The 27,207-nt window shown below is 48.9% G+C and overlaps 1 protein-coding gene across 1 annotated transcript in view; it reads left to right on the top strand.

The window, feature by feature from the left end:
* The first annotated feature begins 25 nt into the window (after positions 1-25).
* DTX4 (deltex E3 ubiquitin ligase 4) overlaps positions 26-27,207 on the top strand; it is a 28,278-nt gene continuing 1,096 nt past the window's right edge. Inside the window, exons 1-8 of the mRNA XM_006091829.3 lie at positions 26-83; positions 7,762-8,488; positions 15,433-15,494; positions 15,846-16,007; positions 17,749-17,810; positions 18,707-18,859; positions 21,624-21,785; positions 26,067-26,156. Coding sequence (XP_006091891.1) covers positions 59-83; positions 7,762-8,488; positions 15,433-15,494; positions 15,846-16,007; positions 17,749-17,810; positions 18,707-18,859; positions 21,624-21,785; positions 26,067-26,156 — 1,443 coding nt within the window. The 5' untranslated portion in view covers positions 26-58. The remainder of the gene's footprint in view (positions 84-7,761; positions 8,489-15,432; positions 15,495-15,845; positions 16,008-17,748; positions 17,811-18,706; positions 18,860-21,623; positions 21,786-26,066; positions 26,157-27,207) is intronic.

The following is a 27,207-nucleotide window of genomic DNA, read 5'->3' as shown; positions in this document are numbered from 1 at the left end:
AGCGTGGTGCTGGACCAGTGACAGCCGGCTCGCGCCCTACATCATCGACCTGCAGTCAATGAACCAGTTCCGCCAGGACACGGGTGAGCCGGCCGCCCCTGCCCCGCCCGCGCGCACCTCCCCTCCCCGCCCTGAGATTTCCCGCGGCGCGAGCCCACAGGGGCCCACCCAGTCTGCACCTCCGCGCTGTGGTGGCTCCCAGAGGTGGTCGTGGAGGGGGCGCTTCTTGCCCAAGATCCTAAGATTCCCCCCTGCAATAAGCCCCAAGCAATTGGTGTCAGTGTTCTGGTTATGCAAACCCAGCTGCACCCTAGCCCCTACCAACTCCTCTTTTACGCCCCCTTTTAAGCGCTTGGTGGACCCAGGTCCTCCCCGGTGGAAATTGTGACGCCACCTCGGCCACAAGCAATCCCAGCCCCTAGTAAAGGCTTCCTGCTCCCATCGCCCACACCTCGGCTGACCCTGCTTTGCCCCGGGCACCCTTGGGCCTGCCTTACATCCCCCTTCTCACCCACCTTACTGCCTCTGCCCCCCTGTGTGGGGTGCCTTCCCACAGCGGGGTGCTGGGTGTGGGAACTGGGGAAGGAAGCAGAGATTCCCCGGAGGCTCTAGCGGTAGTCTCCAATGGGAAGGGCTGGGCTCCCTGGGAGGGGAGACTGGAGTTGGGGGATTCCAGGGCTTGAAGCGCCCTGGATGCTGTGGCATCCGCCGGTGCGGCTGCTCGTGCAGTCCCAGGGCTGAAGCAACAGGCCGAGCAGATGGAGAGAGGGAGGGGGGCGGGCACCGGGCTCGGAATGTCTGGCAGGGAAGCCACTCCGCTCCCTTTGTCCTCGGAGGGGAGGAGGAGGAGACAGATTCCTAAGGAGAAACTGCCCCCAAGCTTCCTCCTTAAACCGTCGACTGGGAGGGACACTCCGGCCTCCCAGACCACAAACAATCTTCTTGTGAGATGCAAGTTGCCACTGTGGCCACCACAATCTCACTTCCCAGCTGACCAGCCTTCCCATCAGAGCAAGGAAGAGAGACGGCAAGGGGGAGGTCTGGGTGGCGGTCCTTGGCGGAGGGGCAGGGCAGAGCTGCCTGTTTGCTTGGCCCAGTGTGTCCAGACTTAGTTGATGACTTGGGACAAGTCTGTCTCCCCTAGTCTCATGTGGGGGGGCGGGGGGGAGTGGGGAGTGGTGGAAGTTCTTTCTGGAATTCTGGCTGGGCCTTCCCAAGAGTGTGCAGAGGAGCCTGGAGGGGCAGGTGTGGGGAGGAGGGACTGGAGAGGAAGCCTGGGAGAGTCCCAGAAGGCCAGAGAACAGCTGTTGGAGCTGGGCATCTCAGCCCCCTTGGAAAGCCCCACATCCTGTGTGCTAATTAGGATTTTCATGGGAAAGGGGTAGCTTTCCACCCTCCTGTCCCATCTTTAGTCATGACTCCCAACAACCTCTTTGCCAAAGACTTTGCAGACACTGGCTTCGTGAGTAAAGTTTTCTGGGGAAAGGCTTCCAGACGTGTTACCATGGGGGGGAGGGGAGAGGAGGCTTAAACCCTGGTGGGAAAGGGAGGGAGGTGGAGCTCAGATGGCTGAGACGAAGAGGGAGTAAGGAGGACATGGGAGATTGAGAAAGAGGATTAAGTGTGGCTGAGGTGCAGAGAGGGAATGTAATTGTGTAATTTGGACAGAGGTTGTGGAGGTGAGAGCAGAGGCCTCAGATTGGGGGGTGGACATGTGTCTGGAGAGGGGGACAGCGGAGCCTTGGAGGTGGGACCAGGAAGACCAGCAGCTAAGACACCTGACAGGGAATTCCAGTTCTGCTCAAAATAAACAGACCCAGGCTTTTCTATTTGAAACTAAGTCTTTGCAGCACATGGCGAGCCACCCTAGTGACATAAAGGTCCCAGCCCTTGTCTCACAGTTGGGAAAGGAGAAAGTTTAATCAGCGTTTAAGGACATGGTGCCTAGAAAGGGTCATGGCCTGAAGGGCCCTTTCTACAGAAGTGAAGTTCTGGAGAAAACCGGGTTGAAAGACAGCAGCCACCTCCCCCAGGTCTGATCGCTCTTCCCTAAGGACAAGCTGTTTAGTCCAAGGCTAGGCACCAGGTGGTGGTTGGCCTCTCCTCGGGGAAGAGTTTGCTGGTGCTCTGCAGACTTTAGACCAGAGGCAGAGAGCTGGTCCTGGATCATTTTAAAGACTGCCTCAGGGTGTGTTTCGCATTCTTGTCTGTCTCCTCAGTGCCAGGCCCTGCACTGGGTGCTAGAGGCACTGGGCTGAATTCCCAGGAATGCTGGGTCTGTCAGGGAGCTTGTCAAAGTAGAATAGGATTTCTGGGTTTCTGGACTTGGAGCCCCCTCCTCTCCATTCTCCACCAACAGACACACAGTTCCTCTCAATATAGCTCATTGATGAGGCCATGACAGGGTAGGAACTTTAAACCACCAGCTCCCAGGCAACCTCGGCCAAGCCCTGGCAATGTCTAATTAAATTACCCACTGTCCCCTAAGCCATAGTTTGAAGCTGGGAACCAGAAACATCCCCATAAACAAAGGAGAGCTGGAAGTCCCCTGTGTAGAGGCAATTCCTCTCTTTTTTTTGTTGGCGCCTCTATGTGGGGACATTTCCTGAGATGGGAGCTTTGTTTTTTCAGAAGTAGCCTGCCCTCATGCCAAGGGAGCCCTCAGACTCTCAGCTTTCCTGGGCTCTGACTTCATCCAGCCTGTCTCCAGGGAGATACCTAGGAGGCTGCAGACACCCTCTGCCGCCTCTGTTTGCCCTGGACACTTCTTCCCCCAGACAGCCTCCCAGTCAGAGCTTATTTGCATTCCATGCTGGTCTCCTCTAAGCATTTGAGGCTAGAGAATCTGGAAGAAGAGAAGAGATGGGGACCTCTGGGTCTTGGCTGCTTCCAAAGGCCTTGGTTGGCTCCTCTTCACCTACAGTCATTTACCTTGCCTGGGCTAACCTCCTGCTGTAGGATAGTGAGCTCTATACTTCAGCATCACTTTCCTCTGCATCTTCCAATGCACCTGATCGCTGCCATCTCCAAGGCCCAGGCAGCAGGATGGAAGGGGGAACACCCAGAGTTGGAGGGGGAGACATGACTCAGGCTCTCATCCCAGACTCATTGCTTACAGTGTGACCTTGAGCAAGTCCCTTCACTGCTCAGGCCTCATTATCCTCTGCAGAATGAAGAACAGGCTTAAGATTCCTTGTGGAATTTCTTCGCATCATGCAGATCAGCATGTGAGTGGGTTTGGCCCCTGATGCTGCTGCTTAGAAGCTGTGTGGTGTGAGGGAGGGATCTTTCCAGCTCAGAGATGTCTGTGGAGCTGTGGTCTCTTTTATAACTTTCATGTGGTGAGAAGGTCAGATGGAAAGAGATGAAAGGGTTTGACAGAAGCTGATGCAGCTGATTTTTAGGCTCCCACAATGCCCTGCATCCTCTGTGAGCACAGGAATGGAGGAGGCAAAGGGAATGATGACCACGTGACAGTTACAATATAGTGATGCCCCAAGCACATTGCACACATTATCTTGTTTTAATTCTCCAAGAGCCTTATGAAAGACCTATTGTTCCCATTTTATAGGAAAGGAAGCAAGTTGAAAGAGATTAAGTTATTCAAAAGTGTATAGCCAGTCAACGGGGAAGCTGAGGTTCCAAATCAATTGTTCTATGCTCTACTCCTTTATGTGATGAACACCAGTGGAGCACCTGCTTCATGCAGTGCTGTTCTAGGCATATGGAGTGTAGCAGTAACAAACACCTAAGTACCTAAGTTTTGCCCTCGTGAATCATTCTAGTAAGGGTGAGGGGTACTGAGATTTCTTGGACAGAGTAGATGCTCTAACACAGTGTTGCATAGATGTGGATGAAATGCCCTAGAGACCTCAGATCATCTTAGAAAGTGTTGTCTCCCATTTTCCAGAAGCTGAAATATCTTAGGTGCTTTGAAGTGCAGGTGTCTGAGTTGCCAAGAAAAACTGACTTTCTTTCTCTTTATTCCTCCTTAGTCTGGGAACATCCTTTATCTCTATCCCATTGGAGGCCTTTTCCTTGGGTCACTGCACCTTAGGATCCAGTGGATTTCCTCAGATCATCTAGTTCACGGTCCTGGTTATAGAAGGTCCAGGACTAGCCCATTCCAGATGGAACGGCCTCGGAAAATAATCAGAGAATTAAATCCCACCATCTCTTTTGTCTCACAACTTTGGTTCTGAGGTCTGTCTTCTGTCTGTAATTAACCTGCTAGGACTGAACTGAACTCAACATTTTCTCCTTCCAAACCCAGCTCTTCATCTTGACACCCCTCTGCCTGTTACTGGTGCTTCCATTTTACCACTTGCCCATGGTCAAAATTCAGTACTATTTGATATATTCTGTCATTCAGAGTCTCACTCGGGTGCTAGGCATGTGCAGGCACATAGACCATGTGGCCCAGCAGTTAGAACTTTAGTGTGCATGGGAACTCAGGGTGGTCCCCCCACCAGGGCTGGAAGGCATTGTACCTCTAAAGATTCTGAAGCAGGTGATCCTGGAACTGCTCTTGGAAAGCATTCAGCTCCTCATGGTCAAGTCCTACCCATTTCCTCTCTGTAGAGTCCCTCCGACCTGTCACCTCCTTTTCATTTTCACTGCCAACACCCTCATTACTTCTCACTTAGACACAATTAACAGACCTGCTCTGCTCTTGTCACTTCTCTGTGTCACAAACTTCACTGGCTCCTTATTGTGTCCAAATAAAATCCATGACAGCTTAGCAGTCCTTTGTCATGTCTGACTATTGAAATTCTCCTTATATTCAGGTCTTATGCTATTTATCATCCATTTCTTAAAATGTTCTCCAAACCATCATTACTTTATTTAATATTTAATTGATATTTATTGAGCCCCTAGGACATTCCAAGCATTGTGGGATACAGCCCTGAGCAAACACCTGGATGTCCACTCTTATGGGGTTGGGAGTCCAGTGGAGGGAGACAGACTTTCATCTAATTAATCACACAAATAAATGTGTAATTGCACATCAAGATAAATGCTATAAGAAAAATAGGAGTCAGAATTTGACCTGGTCAAGGCAGCACAGAGGAAATGTGAAGGATGAGCAGTGAGAAGAATTGCCTGAGTGTTTGGAGGGAGGGACCAGCATTATGAAAAGGTCCAGAGAAGCATGGCAGTGGACAGAGAGTGAAGGAGACTGGGGTGACAGAAATGTGAGCAGAGTGGGGGGAGGGGATTTCCGTGCTGAACTCAGGGGAAGTCATGAAAAGGATTTAAGCATTAGGATGTGGTCAGATTTTCTGCCAACAGGCATTTTGTTGGCACCCTTCCTGTGGCTATTCTGCCTCATGAATAAATAGTCATTAGCATACCTGTCTTGTTTTAGACTGTAAGCTATTTGAGGAGTGCCTAGGTCTTGGCATTCCTCACAGCACTAGTGGGTACTCAGCAGATGAGGCAAATAATGAAATGCTAACGTAGCCAGAGTCGTCAATCAATCACAGCATGTTATGGAGCCCTCATTATTGCCAGGCACTGCAGTGGGCACTAGAAAGCAAGCACCTACACTGTGGTGTCTATGCTTCCACATAAGGCGCCGGCATGAAAAGAGACCCTGGTGCACCCCGGATTCCTGACTAGGAGAACCTTTCAAGGGATGGGTGATAAATGGCATAGGACCTGGATGGTCAGGAGAATTTCAATAGGTTTTTTTTTAAAAAGCAAAGGGGGCATTTCAATAGAAGGGAACAGTAGGGGAGGAGGGAACCCATGAGGGTAAAAGGGGTGTCTATTTGTCAGGAGTGGAGGCAATACAAGCACAAAAGAAGATAAACCTGGGTCGGTTAGGGAGCCAGGATCTCCAGAAGCTCTGGGGCAATTCCCAGGCATCTCTGGGACTGGTAACACTGGTGTAAAAAAAAAAAAAAAAAGCCCTCTAAGCACATCTGTGAAAATTGGTCCAGTACATTGTCTCTGCTACCTGGAAGGAATACAAAAGAGTGTCATTTAAGCTCTCTAAACTTAATTTCCTCATCTCTAAAAGGTGTTTCATAGGATTGCCATGAAGATCACATGGATTGTACAAACATGAGTTATATATAAAATTTCTCTTTCTCCTCCTCCTCCTCCATTCTGCTCAGACAAATAGTAGAAAAAAATTACAATAATCACTAACTTTTCTTGAGCTCTTGCCACGTGACAGGTGTTATTTCAGTACTTTATATTCATTTCTACACTTCATCCTCAAGTTCACCCTTTGAAGTAGCTTCCCTGGGTTCCAAACAGATGAGGAAACTGAGGCTGAATCACACAGCTGGAAGGGGCGGGTCCTCTGCTGTTGGACACAAAGCCTGTGTTCTTTGTTCCCCAGCAAGCTGGCTGCTTAGGAAGGAAATAGAAGCAAACCAGGGGACTATTGCCTCCCCGCTTCCTCCTGTCCTGCTAGCTACCCCATGTCCCCCAGCAGAGGTTCTGCTGCTGAATAGGGGATTGTTCTGCCTCTCCCTCCTGCCTCTGAATGTTGATGTTTTGGGTCATTAAGGGGGTTGAAGATGGGGGGGGCGCGGGTTATGACCCTGGCAAAGGCCTGAATAGCCATTGTTCCTTTTCTTCCCCCCTTGAATGGGATTCTGTCCCAAGTCCTGGTGTCTTCCTCTGGGTTGGAGGAGGGTGAGTCAGAGGCCGGAGAAGGGGAGCCTTTTCCCACCACTTTGACGGCTAGGGATCAAGATGACAGATTTGGCGATTCCAGTCACCCTGAAGGTTTCACCAGCTTCCCCATCCTGCCTTGAGCTGAGTTTCTGTAGCCTTGATGATATCCATGAAATGAAGTCTGAACTCAGGTGTAGGGTAGGTAGGGGAGAAAGAGGCAGCAGTTGGAGGCTTAGTATACCCTTCTTGTCCTGCAGGCTCATTTCTGTTGTACTGTTCTCCTGCAATGACCTTGGCCTTGTCCCGATCCCTAACCCCTACCCGCAGCAAGATTGTAACAATGAAGATGATCTCTTTAGGAGGGTTTGGGTTTCTTGAAAGAAAGACATTTGATACATAGAAAATTATTCTTATGACCACTATTGTTGTTGATATAAGACTTAATGCTGGGATATTTGGGAGTGTGCTCTCAACCCGGTTTTCCTTTCTCTTCTCACAAAACAGGCCAGCTCAGTGACCACTGTCTCTGGGCAGCCTTCCCCCACAGAGGCAGGGTCTTCCTCTGCCCTCTAGGTTTCCATGGCCCTGTGTTCCTTTCATCCATAACCCTAGAGGCAGGAACACTTAGAGGGATAGGGGAGAAAGGATATGATATTTACGAGCACCTACTGGGTGTCAAGAGTATTATGTGCCTTAGGGCCAAGAGAAATGCAGAACCTGGCATGTACGGCTGCGTATTTGTTGAGTTAATGAGGAGTCACGCTTGCTTTTCACAAAAACTCAGCAAAGGAGTCATCCTGTTTCTCAGGGGAGAAACGGAGGCTGAGGGGTCTATATTAGCTAGTAAGGGAACAAACTTGACTGCAGATCAAGGTGTCCCCACTCCAAGCCAGGAGTTTCTGCTTCTGGTAGCAGCACTGCCTCCCATATCCTTTGCCTTGTAACTCATCTGTTTTCACCCTGATGTGACTAAGAGACAGGAATGAGTCTCATTCAAAGCTGATATCTCAACAGGCAGCCCAGTGCCTGGCACACAGTAGGACTCATTTGATGTTTGCCTATGAATTTAACAGAATTCCTTTTCTTTCCTTGCTGACCCTGACCCTCTCCTCTATCCCCCTCTGGCAGGGACCCTCCGCCCAGTTCGCCGCAACTACTACGACCCGTCCTCGGCCCCCGGGAAGGGCGTGGTATGGGAGTGGGAGAACGACAACGGCTCCTGGACGCCCTACGACATGGAAGTGGGCATCACCATCCAACACGCCTACGAGAGGCAGCATCCCTGGATCGACCTCACTTCCATCGGCTTTAGCTACGTCATTGACTTCAGCACCATGGGCCAGATCAACCGGCAGACCCATCGCCAGCGCCGCGTCCGCCGGCGTCTGGACCTCATCTACCCCATGGTCACCGGCACCTTGCCCAAGGCCCAGTCCTGGCCGGCCAGCCCGGGATCAGCCGGATCCGCGGGATCAGCTGCCTCACCACCCGGCCCGCCCTGCTCTTGCCCGCAGTGCGTCCTGGTGATGAGCGTCAAGGCAGCCGGGCCCCCGCAGCCTCCAGCCGCCCGCAAGAACGTGCCCCCATCCGGAGCGGTCAAGCTGCCCCCACCACCACCAGGACCTGGGGCCAAGCTCCTGGACAGCACGGGCACCATCCGAGGCCCCGTGAAGACAGCCCCATCCCAGCCAATCCAGCGACAGGCCGCCAGCACGCCGGCAGGGGCGGCTGTGGGCTCTCCTGCCAGCCCCCCGGGGACCAACGGCAAGACAGGAAGGGTGGCCCTGGCGACCTTGAATAGGACCAACCTGCAGCGGCTGGCCATGGCGCAGTCCCGGGTGCTGATCGCCTCTGGGTAGGTGCTTGCATGGCTGCCTCGAGTCTCTACTCCCCAGGCAGAGCAAACGACTGACTTTCCACTCCCTGTCATCTTGTCCTACCACCCTGGCTGCAGGTGGATGAGGAGGCTTCAGCCTTTGGGGCGATTCTAATGAGACTTTGCCTCTTACTGGCCCTGAGATGGGGCAGTCCCTCACATCACAGCCCTCACTTCCTCCTCTGTGAGTTCTGGCAGCCATGCCCACGTGGGGGTTGCTGTGAGGACTAAAGAGATCAGGTGTGATTGTAATAGCAGGCCACATTAATTGTGCACCCAGGTTGTTCCAGTTTTGGGGGGGTATCACCTCATTTAATCCTTCACAGCAGCTCTGTGAAGTAGGCAGCTTGACCCCATTTTACACATGAAGACACAACCAGTTAACTTGCTCAAGGGCACGCAGCTAATCATGGCAGAGACCAGGATTCACACTTTAGAAAGTCTGTGGCAGAGCCAGACTCTGCAGGGCCCCTTCCCTGTCCAGCATGCACCACGGTGCCCGGCATACAGTAGGTGCCAAACAAGGATTTGTCCCTTTCCTCTGGTCTGTGTGGCAGCTGGAGGGATGCCTTCGGATTGGAATAACAGCCCATAGTAGTGAGTCCTTACCATGTGCTGGACACATTCCCTGCATTGTCTCAGTCACTAGCTAGTGATGTCGCATGTTTTGTGAGTATTGCTTTTTATGATCTTCTTGATCTGCTCGACCATAACATGGGAGAGACCCAGGGCCATGCAGTGCCCACAGCCTCTGCCTGCCAGCTCTGGTTTCTTATGAGATTGGCTTCTCATCGTCACCCAATTTCCCTTTCTCCAGAGGCACCTGGCCTGTAGCCCAGGAGCCCCAGGCAGTAGGGATGGTTAGGGTTAGACTGGACACCTCAGTGTGAAATTCAGGCTGCCCAGAGGGTGATCTCTGCACATGGATATTCAGCCCTGGGAAGAATGAAGGAGGGTATACCATAGACTGAGGGTATACCTTCCTCTGCCACTGGGCAAGCCACAGAATCTCAGCAAGGTCCAGTTTCCTCGCGTGTGAAATGGGGACCATCATGCTTGCCCTGCCTGCCCCGTGGGTTATCGTGAAAACCTTTACCACGTGCACTCCCCAGCTTTATCCCATTCCCTTGCCCTGTGATGCAAGTGTCAGGCATGCATTAGCTCCCCAGGGAGAGCCCCATAGCTGAGTGTTACACACAGAGTGGGCTGGGAACCTAGGTTTTAGTCTCCTAATCCACTGTTGTTGTTGTTTTGGTGTGTTGTTACTTTTTTATTTTATTTTTTGCTTAAGTCTGGCTCCTCGGTTATGGGAAAACTATTAACAAAATAGTCAAATACTGGTCAGGTGCATGGGATTTTCATATGACTTCCTCTGAGTGGGCAGAAGTATGTGGGAGAGGGCACTGGGTACCTAAACAGTGCCTCCACTCAATTTCTACTCACTGTCACACAATAGCATCTTGGGGGGCCCTAACAATTCAGGGTGATTGCTGGCACTTGTAAGAACCCAGCCTCCAGAACTGACTGCCTAGACTTGAACCCAAGTTCCTTGCTGTGTAACTTGGGGTAAGTTTTGCATCCTCTTGTCTTCACTTTGTTCATCTGTAAAATGGGGGTAATAATAGCACCTTCTTTATAGGGTTATCATGAGGATTAAATGAAATATTTGGTGTATAGATTTAGCACAATGCTTGATACATAGTAAGAGTTGGGTCAGAATTAGCTGCTATTGTTGTTATTACAATTATTCTCAGGTATCTATTGAATATGCCCTATGTAGTTGTTGAATTGAAGTCAAAGCTGAGCAGCCTTACCTCATTTCTGGCGCCCTTGACAAATGCCAAGTGACCCCATGCCATAATTGAGGGAAAGGAAGCCCAGATCGCTTTAAATCCCAATGAGGGAGTCGGCAGCTCTTTATCTCTCTGCTTTATTCCCTCTGCCAGCCAGTAGAATTGGAGTGAGAGAATAGGCTGAAGGGCCGGCCAGTGCAGTTTCAAAAGAGCTATAGAAACAAGTTGTTTTTTTCTCTGCTCTGTTTTCCTGACAAGGGAGGCCCCTCCCTAGCTTCCAGCCCTTTTCTTTTCACCTCCTACCACCTCCCTCACCCCCACTACCATCTTCTGCTCCAGTCTTTCTTGGCCATTTAATTAGCGTGTTTATTCCCTTTGTCTGGCATTGCCATCGACCTTCTGTCGTCCAGTGGCCCCTCCCCACACCCCTCACTGCCCATGACCTCTTCAAGAAACTTTCCCACGGAAAAAAAGAAGACCAGGGAGGGTGGGAGAGGTGGGATGGAGAGAAGGGTTTGGGGGGAACAAAAGACCCAGTAAATTATTCAGGGACACAAGCAGGGGGCTTCTAAAGAGAAGAGAGAGGGGGGCTGTACAGGGGAGGGCGAGAGTCGCCCCTCTGGCCCTCTGCTCCAGAATTGAGGCTTCTCTATCTCCAATGAGGCCATAGTTGCTGGAGAGACAAGACCATTGTTCTGCCAGAGGATTCCTGGGTTGGCTCATGACTTCAAGAGAAACACTGGCTCTCACCAGGGCATCTGCAGAGCTGTTCTCCCTTCTTCGACTCCCCTCCCCTGCCACCTTACCAGCTCTTCTCTTTTCCTAGTTTTATATTTTAGGGACAGAAATTAAAACTTGCACCCTCCATACCTGGGATCAACCCAACAGAATGGGGGCAGGGGAATTGTCTTCTGATTGATCAACAAGTGGTTAGGCCGACAGCTTTGGCTGAGCTGAGTTGCCTGGAGGACTCGGAAGCATGCCTGCCACTGGGCTGCTGATTTCCAGGAGGGTTCAGGCTTATGGAGCTGGGGCCCCAACAGGGTATGACCGGTGTGGACTATATGGGCCAGTCTCCATGGCTCTCATTTTAACCAATAACAGTGGGGGAGGGGTGGCCAGTTGTTGCTAACTCGACAATCCTAAGGACTGCCCAACACTCAACTTGACACTTTACACTTCATGCCCTCAAGAACCTGAGAAAATTGGAATATTATAGCAGGAGAAGACTGTATCAAGCCCAACTTCCTCTTACAGTTGGGAAACAAAAGTGTAAATAATCACCCAAATTTGCATAGGGCTTGGCTATTTACAAAGTATTTGCTCCAGATCCTCCATCCTCACAGGGGCCCCAGCCAGCAAGAGCAGAGAGGCTGTGGTGGCCCTCCCAAAGGCACATGTCACATGTTGCTGCTCAGCTGAATTGGAAGGCAACTTCCAGGCCCCTTGGCTGGGGGAGGGGCTCCTTCCTATATAGCCTTCTGTATTTCATAAACAAATATTCCCTTCTTCCCCGAGCCCCAGTGCCACCAGAATCCAGTGACAAACCCTCTGCCATGCTCCCCTTTCCTGGCATAGCAGGGACACCCACCTCTCCCACAGTGTTCACAGGAGTCCCAGGCCTGACGTGCAGACCCTCCCTCTCTCCAGACCTTGCCTCTCCCCAGAGTTCTTGGGCTGCCTGGGGGGTTGCTGTGCGGGTTGGAATATTTCCTGGTTAAGCAGATTGGGTGTGGAAACCTGCCAGTCCAGTTTGTGGGAACAAAGGTAGCTTTTGTCACCCAGATCACAACTACTTATCAGCGGGAGTGGGGGCCTTGGAGTGGTGAAGGGGTCAGGCAGGTGCGGGGCTGAGTGGGGTGCTGCCCCCTAGTGGGGAGCAGGACAGGCACAGGAGGCCAGGCCTCCACTCCCAGCCTCTGCAGCCCTGTGAGTGAGGACTTGCTGTGAGGAGGACTCTACTCCGCTGTGGGTGGAGGACTGAGTTCTTGAGTACTGGGGTGGGAAAATTGTCAGAAAATCTCCTTAGCATCTTTTAACCCCAGTTCTTCACAGTTCTATAGATAAGGATGCTGAGGCTCAGAAAAGTTACTGGACTGTGTGAGGTTTACTGGCAGGATTGGGATTTGAACCCAGTTTTCCTGGCTCCCGGCCCACCATATCATGCCTGTCCCCGAGGAGCAGGTCACAGGATCCAGAATCTAGACCATACTCTTTTCCTGGCCTACATTCCCTTGTTTTGAATTCCCCTCCCCCTCGTCTGGTTTGATTTATCCTAGGGACAGTTTCTGGGGAAAAGTATCCCTTAGTGGCCTGCTGAGACACAAATACTCCCACATCTGTTATTTCCACATCCTTCTCACAACGCTGTGCACATGTCATGGTCCCTGGGCAGGGACAGGGGCCCTGCAAGACGCAACATCACCGGAGAAGCACCTCAGGGCATGTGGGGCTCAGGCAGATCCACTGCCCAGCCTTGAGGTCCCATCTGAGCTCTGCCGCCTCTTAGGTGTGTGTGTATTCCTTCACTCTCTGAGCTTCATGTACTCTGTCTGCAGTATCAGGTGATCAGATGATGTAGTAGACATAAGAGCACAGCATCACAGGTGGCTGGGCTCTCGAGCCAGATTTCCTGCATTCAGATCCTTAGCTGTGTGATCTTTATCAAGTTGGCTTCACCGCTCTGTGCCTCAGCTTCCCTGCCTATTAAAGTAGGGTTGATCATAATAACACCTCTGGCGTAGGTTGTTGGAAGGATTGGGTGACTTACGTATTGTGAGCAGTGAGACGTGTCGGGTACAAGGCAGGCTCTGTGCATGTTAGCAATTATAACACAAGGATAAAGGCTCCTGGGCTGTCTTGTTCACTGCTGTGTCCCTGGCTCAACATGAATGGACAAATAATAAACAATGTAAGTAAACGAACCAACATGCTCTCTTTCCCTCCTCCTGTTTTCCCAGCACCACCCTACCCCCATAGCAGAACTGCCGGCTTCTCAGGCTGCCTGGCTCCTGGAGTCATCTGTGACCTGGTGCATTGGCCTCTCCAAGCCCACATCTTCCTCCAAGCCCAGCTGTGGAAGCCTGGGTGGTGAAGGGGGTGGGGAGAGATGGTGCAAGACTGAGCCCCACATGTCCCCTATTTTTCTAGTTGGCGCCGGGAGACCTCGTCTTTCCCATGCAGCTGTGCTGTCTCCTCTCCAGCTTGGCTTGAGTTGCTGGGAGAGGAACAGAGAGAGGAGGAGGTTTTGCCTGATATTTATATTTCTCAGAGAGTGGGAGAAGTAACAGCTGTTAGAGCAATGGTTTCCAAATGTTGGACTGGGGATTGGTGGCATCTGTATCCTCTTCGCAGAAGCGTGTCAAAATGCAAGTTCTTGTGCCCCAATGCAGGCTTGGGGCTCTGGCTCTTTCAAAGCTTCTTAGGTGACTCTGATGTCCACCAAGGTTTGAACTTGTTTCTTTATTCTTTCATTCCTTCAGTAACTGTTCATTGAATGCCTACTAGTGTCAGGCTTCTGAACAAAATGGACAAAGAAATTTGCCCTTGTAGAGCTTAGATTCTAGAAGGGGAGATAATAAGAAACAACTTATTTTAAAAAATTATTAATTCCATGGGGGAAAAAATTAAAAAACACAGCAGTAACATGAGGGTTTGGGGGTCCCAGGGTGAGATGGTTAAGCTGATAGCAGTATTAAATAAGATGGTCTCAGGAACCTCACTGAGAAGGCAAGATGTGAGCCAAGAGTGAAGGAGTTATAGGAGGGAGCCAGGAATGTATCTGGTGGAAGAGCATTTTAGGCAGAGGGAACAGCATATGCAAAGGCTCGGAGGCCGGAAGTGCCAATCATGTAGGAGGAATAGGCAAAGAGGCAATTTGTATGAGGGAGAGCAGAGAGAGAGGAGGATTGGGGTGAAGAGCATGGACAGAACATTCAGGGCTGTGTAGGCCTTGCTGGGACTTTGAATTAACTGAGGAGAGCCATTCTGAGTTTTAAGGTTCTGAGTAGAGGAGTGACATGGTCTTAGTTTGGAAGATATCACCTCTGGCTATGGTGCTAATGATGCTCTTGTAATTAGCTAGTTATTAATAATAAAAAAGGAGCAAGGGAAGGTCAGACATTATAGGCATGGTCATATGGGCAGCTTCACTAGGAAGCTGCAACTTTGCACTCCCCAAGGAACCACTGGCGCATTCCCTGAAGATTACTGGGGGAAGGGTTCCAACAAAGAGGAGATAGACGCATACACAGTAAGGTTCGGGTGACTAGGGAAGATACTTGCCTGTAGGTAAAAACTGGGGAACCATGGATTGGCCAGAATGGGTGAAGCCAATGCAAGCCCACGAAAATTTTGGAATACATAATTCCCTAAACCAGTGGTCGGCAAACTGCGGCTCGCGAGCCACATGCGGCTCTTTGGCCCCTTGAGTGTGGCTCTTCCACAAAATACTGCCTGTAGGTCAAAACTGGGGATGCTATTGAAACTTCGTGGCTGAAGCCAATGCAAGCCCACGAAATTTTGGAATACATAATGCCCTAAACCAGTGGTTGGCAAACTGTGGCTCGCGAGCCACAGTTTGCCGACCACTGCCCTAAACGAAGTTCTCTCTCTTGTTGCTCCTGACTCTTGGTTCTTGGCTTCCTTGCATTTACCTGTATGGCCCCTGGCCATGCGGGTGCCACACACAATGGACTAAGCGGGAAACCTAAGCCAAGCTAGCCTGATGCTGGACCGGACTTGGCTCCAACATGGTAAGGAAACTCAGGACACTGGCTTTGATGTTAGCTCTGCTGAAGCCCCAGCTACACTACTTCTATGACTGGACTGAAGGGAATGGGACCTTGGAAACTCCAGGGAAATAAAACTTTCTACAACATCTCATCCTCCTGTGCGAGTCTCGGAAAATTCTTTCTCAGGATATTGCAAGAAATCCACCCCCACTAGCAATAGGCTGGGACGAGGACCTCTCCCCACTGGTCACACTAAGAACTTGTTGCACTTTAGTTGAGACGATTAGTTTCTGTAAGAAAGGGAAGCTCTTCACTGGGGGAAATTCTGAGGTCCCACCACTGACTCATTTTGTCCCACTTGTTAAAACCATAATGCATCTGCTCTTTCCTTCCACAGGGTCCCCACCGTCCCAGTGAAGAACCTAAATGGGTCCAGTCCTGTCAATCCTGCCTTAGCAGGTAAGAGAAACCCTGGGCTAGTCTTGCTGAAGGTAGAAAAATGAGTGACAAAATAGGTAGTGAGCATTTGTAAAAGAGCATTTGGATATTAATTAAAACAAATGGGGATTGTAGGAGTTGGGTTGGATGAGTAGAAAGAACTTGGGGAGAACTGATTGCTAAAAGGAAAGCATGTTGTTGAAGAGGAGTGAATGAATCTGTTTCTGGGAAAGGTGGAGGGTAAGTAGAGAATCCCTGAGTTACGAGAACTCTGTGGAGAGGAGAAGAGGAGGTTAATGGTGAGGGAGGAGTTGAGGGGGTGTTGGGAAGCTAACTCCCCAGTCCTTCCTGACACCTGCTCTTCTCTTCCAGGCATCACTGGGATCCTCATGAGTGCAGCGGGGCTGCCTGTGTGTCTCACCAGGCCACCAAAGCTGGTCCTCCACCCACCCCCCGTCAGCAAGAGCGAAATAAAATCCATCCCAGGGGTTTCCAATACAAGCCGCAAGACCACCAAAAAACAAGCCAAGAAAGGTATCAGCCTCCTTAGCTTCTGGCTTCTGGCCCTAGCTCTGCCTCCACCACTGAGGGTCATCCCCATGGCTTACCCACTCTGTGCCTTAATTTCTGCATAGGCTAAACAGGATTATACCATAGTGGAGTGTGTATGGATCAGATGGAGACTTCTTAAGAAACATAGCAATGCATATTTTTATATTTCTAAAACTATAGAAACAACTTATTTTAAAAGATTATGAGTTCCATGGGGGAAACTCACCACCCCCTTTGCCACCCAGTGTGACATAAATGAAATATGTTAGAGAGAAAGACCACCTTGGAATTGGAACTAAAATAGACTAAATTCAAGTCCCAACTTTGTCACTTGCTAGTCATGACCTCAGAGAACCTCTGTTTTTTTCCCCTTTACTTGGAGTGAAACCAGTCACAACCAATATCCAACAAGGATGTCTTGGAATGCATCCATGACAGTTGGGAAGTGGCCACTATTTTGTGTCCCTCTTAAGCCCCCAGACACTCTGGCCACTTGAACCCCCATTCAGGAGCTCCTTCCTACGTGCCTACAATCCCACAACTAAGGGGTCCATACCTGTGCCTGCCCTGGTACCAAAGGAACCTGCCTCAGCCCTGTGGCTGGTCTTTCTGGTCACTGGTATTGGTGGCTCAATGTGTTGACTGTCACCCTTAAGCCCCCACCTTGCAAACATGTTATGCCGCAGGACAGTGGAAAGGAAGGGCCGGCATTGAGCTTTGGGCTGTTGCCCGGTCCACTTCCTCAAACCCTTGTCCTACTTTTCTAGTCTATCAGACTTTCTCTGCTTAAATGAACTCGATTGCCTTGCTCATAATCTGATAGGAAATGACAGGAATTTGCACTTTCCCACTCTTCCTGTTATTATTAATAGCACATATCGGATCCTTAGCTGGCAATGTGCTAAAAGGGCTGTATGTCCATTAGCTCATTTAATTGTCAAAACTGCTCTTGGAGTAGATGCTATTGCCCCTCCCCATTTTATAAGTGAGAAACGGAAGCTTGGAGAAGTTAAGAAGAGGCACTGACCCTTTTTTCCTTCTCTGCCTGCTTGTGAGGCCGGATCATCTCATTCCCTGCCTTCAGGCTAGGCTGTCTCCAAGGGGTCCAGTCCCCAAAGAAATTCCACAATCATTGCACCTGGCAGGGTCCTTCCCAGATCATCAGCCTTTCCCTGCTGCGGGGCTACATCTACTGGCTGCGACTGCACTGTCAACAGCCAGCGAAGACCGTTCTGAAGCTGTGGTCACAACCTCCTGGTTTCCCATGGAAATAATATCACTTTGATGCCACATTGCAGATCGAGACAGTGCTTGGCACATTCTACCTCATTTTTTTTAACCTGTAACAGTGTACAGAGTTCTTTTATTTCTGCTCTTATCACACTGTCTGGGCAGGTCCAAGCTCTTTGATTATATGGAAGAGAAACCCACTCAGTCTTTCTCACTAAAAAGTGGGTTTGTTGCAAACAGGCAGGGGGATGTCAGGGAAGTGATGCAGGAGGTAAAGGAGGTGGGACCACTTCCTACCTCTTCAGACCACCTCTCTGCCTCTTCTGCCCCCTGATTCCCTTTCAAATTCTTAAATCCCATTGCAGAATGAATTCGTTTCCTCTCCTGCTGTAAGCCTGGCTGGTAAGGTTCTCCTCTGGCATGTCCAGCTTGGTGAGGCTATTTGAACCCTTGTCTCAGTCTCAGTGGTGCACTGACCATCCTGTCCCCACAGGTAAAACCCCAGAAGAAGTGCTGAAGAAGTATCTGCAGAAGGTCCGGCACCCGCCAGATGAGGTGAGTGCAGGGGAGGCAGGGCAGGGCTCACCTTCTCCATCACCCACCAGCATTTCCTCCTCCGGAGTTTTCGCACCACGTGGCAAGAGCTGCTTTCTAAGTCCTGACTGGTCCAGAACTGGTCAGATGCACTCCCACCTGGGCTCCGAGCTGCAGCTTAATCTCTCTCATCTCCTGATTCAGCAAAGAGCTGATTGATTCTAAACTACCTTAACATGACAGTCTGAATTTAAGAAAAGCAGAATGATGAGTAGTTGGAACTGACTTTAAAATGGGCTGGATGAAGATCAGTGGTTCTCAACCACAGGCGGTTTTGCACAACTTTGGGAGTGGGGAGAGGGGATGCTACTGGTATCTAGTGGGTAGAGGTCAGGGACGCTGTTAAACACCCTCCAATGCCCAGGACAACCCCTGCAGCAACGGACTATCCAGCCCCCAATGTCAATAGTGCCAAGGGTGAGAAACCCTGTTATAGCTTTCTTTAAATAGCAGACCCTCTAGTACACTAGAATTATAATTCCTTTACCCTAGTTCAGCTTTAAAAAAGCTTATCAATGGGCCTGTCAGCAGACATTCGTTTCCTTCACAAGCCATGGAAAAACACCAAGGAAGGACAGTGTATCGTCCCAGCTCACAAGGAGATTGTAATTTTGTTGGCCAGCTCCAAGTTAACAGGTACTGACACCAGGAATTATTTCAGGAATTCTTCTGTTGTGTAAAGCAAGACAAAACTATATTTAGATTCCCAAAGGCACCTATACCCTAGTTTGTGGGCTTTCTAGAAGAGGACCAGTGACAGCTCACCTGATCATTTGGGAACCAATGTGGGGATGCTCCAACTTCCCAGGCTGGGAGAGGCTTGACAGCCTGTCTGCTCTGTCCCCTGCCACCCCCAGGACTGCACCATCTGTATGGAGCGCCTCACAGCCCCCTCAGGCTACAAGGGCCCGCAGCCAACGGTCAAGCCTGACCTGGTGGGAAAGCTGTCCAGATGCGGCCACATCTACCACATCTACTGCCTGGTTGCCATGTACAACAATGGCAACAAGGTGAGTGCCAGCCTGTGGGGCTGCTGCCACCTCCCGCACTGGGCCCTGGAGGAGTAAGAGCATGAAGGCTCTCTTGGAGTTGTGCTCTAGGTGATGTAGGAAGTCTTAAAGGCATCCCCGGGCATCAGGAGTGGTCATCTTGGCTGTTCTCAGTAGGATCCGTCCTCCACAAAATTATATTGTTGCAAAACCTGTCTTTAGCCTGGCTGGCGTGGCTCAGTGGTTACGTGTCAACCTATGAACCAGGAGGTCACAGTTTGATTCCTGGTCAGGGCATATGCTTGGGTTTAGGGCTCAATCTCCAGTCTGAGGCATGAAGGAGGCAGACAATCAATGATTCTCCCATCTTTGATGTTTCTCTCTCTCTCTCTCTCTCTCTCTCTCTCTCTCTCTCTCTCTCTCTTTCCACTTCCTCTTTAAATCAATTAAAATATATTTTTTTAAGCCCTAGCTGGCTTGGCTCAGTGGATAGAGCGTCGGCCTGCCGACTGAAGGGTCCCAGGTTCAATTCTGGCCAAGGGCACATACCTGGGTTGTGGGCTTGATCCCCAGTAGGGGGTGTGCAGGAGGCAGCCAATCAATGATTCTCTGTCATCATTGATGTTTCTATCTCTCTCTCCTTCTCCCTTCCTCTCTGAAATCAATAAAGAAATATATTTAAAATATATTTTTTTAAAAACAAAACACCTGTCTTTTCCTTCCCTGTGGGCTGTGCTACCCAACCCCCCAATCTCTACACTAGGCGTGGTGGTCTGAGAGGTATAGACTTCTGTCCCTGAGGTTTTTGAGGGGAGTGGTCATTGTCATGGCCCATTGCTAGGTGAAATGAGCCCCATCAATGAAGGAGAAGGAAGTTCTCATCACAGCACTGGGCCCATGGTGAGTGTTCATTCATACTGACATAAATGGGTTTCCTGATCATCCTTCCTTCTCTGAGACTAGTGATTTCCAGTTATAATTTGCTTTCTTTGAACATTTTCAAACACCCTTGATTGCCCTTCAAAGGCATTATGGACTGTTGCCAAGGTCGGCCAGGACAATCCCTGCTGGAGGCAGAGAGGCTGCGATTCCCGTCTTGTCCATTACTGAAGGTGGTGTGGTATTCCCTCCGTTAAAGCTGGTTTCTGGGAATCTGGGAATGTCCTTGGATGATAACTATCTCCTTACAAAGTCCCAGCTTTTTCTAAGTCCTTGCCTTTTCCAATGTTCTTTCCTATACCTGGAATAACCTTTAACCCCCATTTCCATGAATTCAAACTGTATTTGTTTCTCCAGGCCCAGCTTAGATTGCTTCAGATCTGAGATTTCCCAGATCTCCTCCAACCTCTTACTCATCCAAAAAATGTCTGGCTTTCAGGGGGCAGCTGTGTGCTTCTCTTGCTGTGGGAAAGAGTAGAGGCAAGAGAGACAGCTGACCCAAGATTGAACCCTAGCTTAGTAGCTGAATGACCTTGGGCAAGATTTTCAACTCTGAGGTTTCATTTTCCATCTGGAAGATGGAGATAAAACAATGCCTAGTTTATAGGGTGTTATTACTAGTATGATTCAAATTGATTCCTCCTTTGTGTTAACTATGGCTATAACTTTTCCCTTCATCTTTATGTAACCCTATGATTGATTTTTCAAAGTGCTAGGGACCTTTCTCAATGTCTTAGGAAGTGTATGTTCAGTCACTGATGGGTGATGCATATCTGGAACCCTTGCACACTTTCCTGACCCTAAAGTAAAAGGTTTCTTTGGGATTCTGCATTTTTAGAGGTTGTTTTGGGTTTAAAGGGATTTCTTAACACACTTCCTTTCTGATGACTATATTCAAGATTAATCTAGTACCGCTTTCCATTGATTTCCATGCTTCTTTAAAAATATTTCTTTAGACACTATTCTTTATTCTCTTTGGCACTAATACTTTGAAGCATGTAGGTGTGTTGTTGTTGTTGTTGTTGTTGTTGTTGTTTCTTCTCACAAAAGAGGAGCGAAAAGGACCCAGAGAGAAATGGAGTGATTCACTCAAGGTCATGAAGCAGGTTAAGGCCAGAGCAGAGAGTGGGACCCTTCTGAGCCCCAAAGCTTGAGTTCCTGTTCCTTGATCACATGGAGTAATTGCCCTGAACACAAGCTATGCCTTTAAATGAGTAGAGCTTGAATGGAAATATCCCTAAATAGCTCCACAGAGGATTCCTGCCTTCCCAACGAGATGCAGGTGTCCTGGAGAGCTTTGGTCCCAGCTGTGTAGCAGCATTTTCTACACACATACTCCCTGTGCACTCACTCCTTCCTTCTTCTCATTCCATTTCTTCTTGGGAATCTGGGAATAGAATTTACTGTCCAGGTTCTCTTCCCCTCAGATGACACCTCACCAGTCCCTGCTGTGAAACAGTGACCCCTTACATCACAGCAGCCGGACTACACACACACACACACACACACACACACACACACACACTCACACACACATACACACACACATTCACAGAACCCCCAACAGAGCCCTGAGGTGCAGTGCAAAGCCTGGCCTCCCTCTCAAGGACAGGGTCTCTGTTACATGTCCCTTAGTATGGGGTACAGGGCTGTTGGTGGAATTTGCCTCCTGCTACTTTGGAGAAAGCAAAAATGGCCTTGAGAGCCAAGGACAACCAAGGCCTGTTACTCACTTGGGAGTATTTTGTCCCCCAGGCCCTTTGTCTATGGTACCTTTTGGGGTTGGGTGGGGAGGTCTTTACCAAAACTGTCTTCCAGTCTGGTTGTCCTGGCCTTGTCTCCTCAGGATGGCAGTTTGCAGTGTCCAACCTGTAAGACCATTTATGGGGTGAAAACAGGCACCCAGCCTCCAGGAAAGATGGAGTACCACCTCATCCCCCACTCGTTGCCTGGCCACCCAGACTGCAAAACCATCCGGATCATCTACAGCATCCCCCCTGGCATTCAGGTGAGCCCATCCTCGGCCATCAACTGTTATCATTTTAAATGTTTGTAAGTAAATGTTTGTCTTTGTCCATTCAGGCTGCAGTAACAAAATACCACAGACTAGATGGCTTTTAAACAACATAATTTATTTCTGAGGCTAGGAAGTCCAAGGTCAACATGCCAGCAGATTCAATGTCTGCTGAGGGCCTGCTTCCTGGTTCATAGACAGCCATTTTCTCGCTGTGACCTCATACAGTGGAACGGGAGAGGGAGCTTTCTGGGGTCTCTCTTATAAAGCACTAATCCCATTCATTGGAGTTCCACCCTCCTAACCTAATCTGCTACCAAAAACCCCCACCTCCTAATACCATCTTGTTGGGGATTAGGTTTCAACATATCAGTTTTGGGGGGGGACACAAACTTTCAGTCTATAGCATTCCACCCCTGCCCTTCCTAAACTCATGTCCTTCTTGAATACATTTATTCCATCCCAACAAACTCAAAAGTCTTAACTCACTCAAGCATCAACTTTAAAGTCTAAATTCAAAGTCTCATCTAAATAGCACCTAAATCAGATAGGGATGAGACTCCAGGTACGATTCATCCTGGAGCAAGTTCTCCAGCTGTGAACTTGTGAAACGAAACAAGTTATGTGGTCGAGCCTCACCAGACACTGAGTCTGCCGGCACCTTGATCTTGGACTTTCCAGCCTCTAGGACTATAAGAAATGAATTTCTGTTGTTTGAAAGCCACCCAGTTTGTGGTATTTTGTTAGAGCAGCCCAAACTGACTAATATTATTATACCCTGAAAAGTCTTCTTTCCACTCTCATCCCCCATCTATGGGGCCTCCCCCTCCCCCATTCTCCACCATTGTGCCTACTTCCTTTTCTCTCCTTCCCGTATTCTTTGTGCACATGCAGCAGACTGCATCCACTCCTCCCATTTTTACACAAAGTGTGACATATTAGACATATTGTTCTGCGCCCTGCATTATTCAATGAACAATGTAGACTGTATATCTTCCCTTGTCCGCATAGAGAGAGCTTCCTCATTCTTTCTCAGCTCTGCGTGATAATCCATTGTATAAAGCTACCGTAATTCATATTCAACAGTCTCCATTTGATGGGCATATGGATTGTGTCCAATCTTTTGCTACAACAAATAATGCTGTAATGAATAACCTTGTACGCCTGTGAGTATGTCTGTAGAATAATTTTCTAGAAGTGGAATTTCCTTGTCAAATGGTATTAGCATTTGTAATTTGATAGCTATTCCTTGGCTCTGATTTTTGTGGGCATTTATTTCCTCTTTTGATTCTTTGAAAGACGGTCCTAAGGAACAAATTGAACAATTTTCCTGGCAGCCAATACAGACGCGTTCCTTCGTCACACATCGAAGCTTTTTCTAAATGCTCTAGGGTGCTTACTGGATTCATTTCGTTAGTAAATATTTATTAGTTCACCCTCCCCTTCCCTCTCCTCCTTGCCTTTTTCCATTTTTTCTTTCATTTAACAAACATTTGAGTGTGGGTTCTGAGCCAGGCATGTTCTAGATGCGAGAGAAACAATGGTGAGCAAAATGGACACCGTCCTTGTTCCCCTGAAGTCCCCATTCCAGTGGGAGAAGGATAACAATAAAGTAAACAGATAAATAAACAAGGTTCTTCCAAATAGTGAGACATGACGTGGGAGAAACAAAACAACGGGATGTGATAGCCTGTAAAAGAACTGAATGAAAAACATAGTACTTCTTCGAGGGACCTACCAACCAGCCAGGGGGGAAATTAACTGTACATCACTAAGCTACACAGCAAAGAGGACATGCACCAGCAGTAAAAGCTGTGGGCGGCTTCCAACTGCTGCTGATCCTCACCAGCTGGGGACTTCGGACCGCACGTGACCTTCCTGGCTCAGTTTCCTTATCTGTGCAGCCAGGAACCTATTATGCAGGGGTTTTCTGAGGATGGGAGCTATCATTATATACATATTGTGGTGCTGGGCACAGCACTGCGGTGCCCAATCCCTGGTCACCAACCTTATGGGAGTATCCTCATTATTGGAGTATCCCACTTGTCTGGGTAAGGAGGAGGGCCCGTGTCTGTCTCACTGGGAGGGTCGGAGGAGACTTTCTGGAGCAGGGCAGTTGCTAGTAGGCTCTGAAAGACATGAAGAAATGGGGAAGAGAGATTTTAGTAGGAGGCAACCATAGAGTCCCAGGGGAGAAAAGGTTGGGGTGTTGAAGGGCCATGAGGAAGTGTTTCATTTGGGGCATCGCTGGTTAAGGTCATGATTTCATTGCCCTTTCTCAGCCCCGGGAGGCTTGGGATTTCATGAAGGGTGGAGACCTTCAGCTCAGCCTTCACCTCAGAGAACAGTTCCCTGGGGGAGAAACTCAAGCCCAGTCGTGACTGCTTCACTTAGCAATGCACCAGGAGCACTCAGCCTTGCTGGGTCAGCGCCAGCAAGCATCTGTGCCTTTGCAGGGCGGGCCTGTCCCAGGCAGGAGAGGGGCAGGCAGAGCCCTGCTGGGAACTGGCCCTTCAGTAAGGCAAGCTGGCTCAGAAACAGGTGTGGCCATGGGGATGTGGCAAATGTGGAGTGATTTCATGTGAATATGAAATTCAGGACTGTGCAGTCCTGCATCTCCAAGAGGACATGGTAGCTCTTTCTGAGACCAGACACACTTACAATGCCATTCGGTTTGCAAAGTCATAGGTTCTCTTGAACCAAGCCATTAAAAATATTTTAAATTCCAGAATTTTAAAATCATTTTGGAATCATCCTTGTGCATCATAAAAGAAAGTGAAGACTCCGCGATTTCTTGCAGTTTCCTACGTACCCACGCTTATTCATTCACCAGGACATATTCACCAATCATCTGTGTGGGGAGCCAGTACCAGGACAAGCATGGAATTATTAATATTATATTGGTTTTATATTATACTAGAGGCCCAGTGCACGAATTCATGCACAGGTGGGGTCTGGCCTGCCCTAGTTGGGCTGATAGACCGGGCCAGCCAGGGGGAGGGGCTGCAGGTAGTTGGCCAGCCCCAATGGCGGGGGAGGGGTGGGGGGGGAATTGAGGGTGGGGCCAGCTGGGGGAAGGGGCCGCAGGTGGTTGGCCGGCTGGCCCCACCCCCTGGTCGAACTCCCAGTGGAGGGGACAATTTGCATATTAGTGTTTTATTATATTGGTTTTACATTATATCTGGAAGAGATGTTAAAACAGGTTTCACAGATTTTGAAGGAGTCTGGGATAATCAGAAACAATATACAAACATTTGTATATAATGAAAAAAATATGTTGGCAAAAATCCCTCACTTTTGATGAATTTCTCAAAGGGGCCTGTGGACCCTGACTGGGCATCCTGGTTTCTAACTACATTCTACTTTAGTTTCTTTTCCACCCAGTGGCCTGGGACTGCTTCATGGAACTGGGTGACAACAGTTGAAATGTTAGATGTTTAGTCATGAATTTCCCAATCCACATTATTAAACAAGAAAACAAACCAACACACACACACACACACACACACACACAAATAACAATAACAAACAACCATGAGAACAAAGGAGAAAATGCACAAGAATCATTCAGATCATTCTGACTGTGCAGCTCAGAGCTGAGAGGCACTTGTATTGTTCTGAGCGGTTTGGAGGTAAAAAGTCCAGATTGTGCCTCAGAGATCCTGGGCTTGAGTTTTGGCAAAGCCACTAACACTATAGAAGTCATTTCTCCTGTAAGGGCTGTATTCCTCTTTTATAAAACCAGTCAGAATAGATGTGATGCTAAACATGTACTGAGCTCTTAGTATGCAAGCAGACGCCACGCTCATTTAGCATTCATAACAATCACACAAGATGATATTCTACATCCGTCCTGTTTAATGGATGGGAAACCAAAGCCCCAAGAGAGGGCTTTAGCTGACACAGCTGGGAGGCTGCAGCTTGGGTCCAAGCCCAGGGCTTCACTCCTGCTGCCTTTGGGGTCTGTTCTCTAGACCCTAAGACCATTATTATTGTGTTCATTATTTACATTAGTCCCAGCCTACATCCCCTCATCAGAAATATGTTGAAAAATGCCCTTTGTTGCTTGGCTGGTATGGGTCAGTGGTTGAGCGTTGACCTATGAACCAGGAGGTCACGGTTTGATTCCCGATTGAGGCACTTGCCCAGTTTTCAGATTCAATCTCCAGTAGTGGGTGTGCAGGAGGCAGCCGATCAGTTTTTCTCTCTCATCATTGAATATATATATATACTGATTTTTTTTAAATGCCCTTTGTTTTCTTTCTTTACTTTCAGGGACCAGAACACCCAAATCCTGGGAAGAGCTTCAGTGCCCGTGGTTTCCCGAGACACTGTTACCTTCCAGACAGTGAGAAAGGGAGAAAAGTAAGAACCCGGGTATCAAGTTATTTACTTCTATGTTAAGGACCCAAGTTTTGCTTCCAAGGTAAAGAGAACTGTGTCTCTCTTAGCTACAGATGCACATGGTCACAAGATCATAGTTGAGTCAACCATAGGTAAGGATGGATATGATTATAAATTTTTTTGTAGGATGGTGGGGCAATAATTAATCTATTTTAGAATCCTCCCCTTAGGACTTTGCTGCTTAACAGATGTCCTAGGACCAACATCTGAAAACTTGATTGAAATTCAGAACCCAAACCTGCTTCATTTTAACAAGATCCCAGGTGATCTGAAAGCACATTAAAGCTTGAGAAGCAGTGCTCTGAGGCAGGGAACAGTGGCTCATAGTGTTAATGTCTGCTACTATTATTACTACGATTCCCCACTTCCAGCCCATACCATGTTTACAGTCGTTCAGTTTTTAACCCAACGCATTTTTATCAGGTGCTGGACACGGTGTTAGGCATTTGTCTTGCTTAACAAAGATACATATTTTTAAATTTTAGCTGAATTAGAACATTCTGCAAGCCTAACACCTCTCTGGGCCTCACCTGTAATATAGAGATGATTAAGCGCCAGTCAGACCTCACTCAAAGTGTGGGTGTGAGGACCAGATGAGCAAATAAATATGAAATGGCCTTGAAGAGGTCAAAGCGCTTCGACCTTGTCATTGCAGAAATATTCCACAACTTCAGCTGTGGGTAAATGAATACCACATCCAGGTGGGGGTGTCAGGTTATTCACGGCTGTGTTACAGACCCAAGCAAAACTTGGGGGTGGGGTGGGGTGGGGTGAGGGTGGCGGGCACAGCTTCAGAAGGTCTCAGATCAGAAGTTCCTTGAACCCTAGCTGGTTTGGCTCAGTGGATAGAGCATTGGACTGCAGACTGGAAAGTCCCGGGTTAGATTCCAGTCAAGGGCATATGGTTGGTTTGTGGGCTTGATCCCCAGTAGGGGGCCTGCAAGACACAGTCAATCAATGATATTCTCTCATTATTGATGTTTCTATCTCTCTCTCCCTCTTCCTTCCTCTC

This window comes from Myotis lucifugus, unplaced genomic scaffold (genome assembly GCF_000147115.1).
Source record: "Myotis lucifugus unplaced genomic scaffold, Myoluc2.0 scaffold_97, whole genome shotgun sequence".
NCBI lineage: Eukaryota > Metazoa > Chordata > Mammalia > Chiroptera > Vespertilionidae > Myotis > Myotis lucifugus.
Note: the sequence above shows the minus strand (reverse complement) of the source record. Positions and strands in the feature narration are given on the sequence as shown.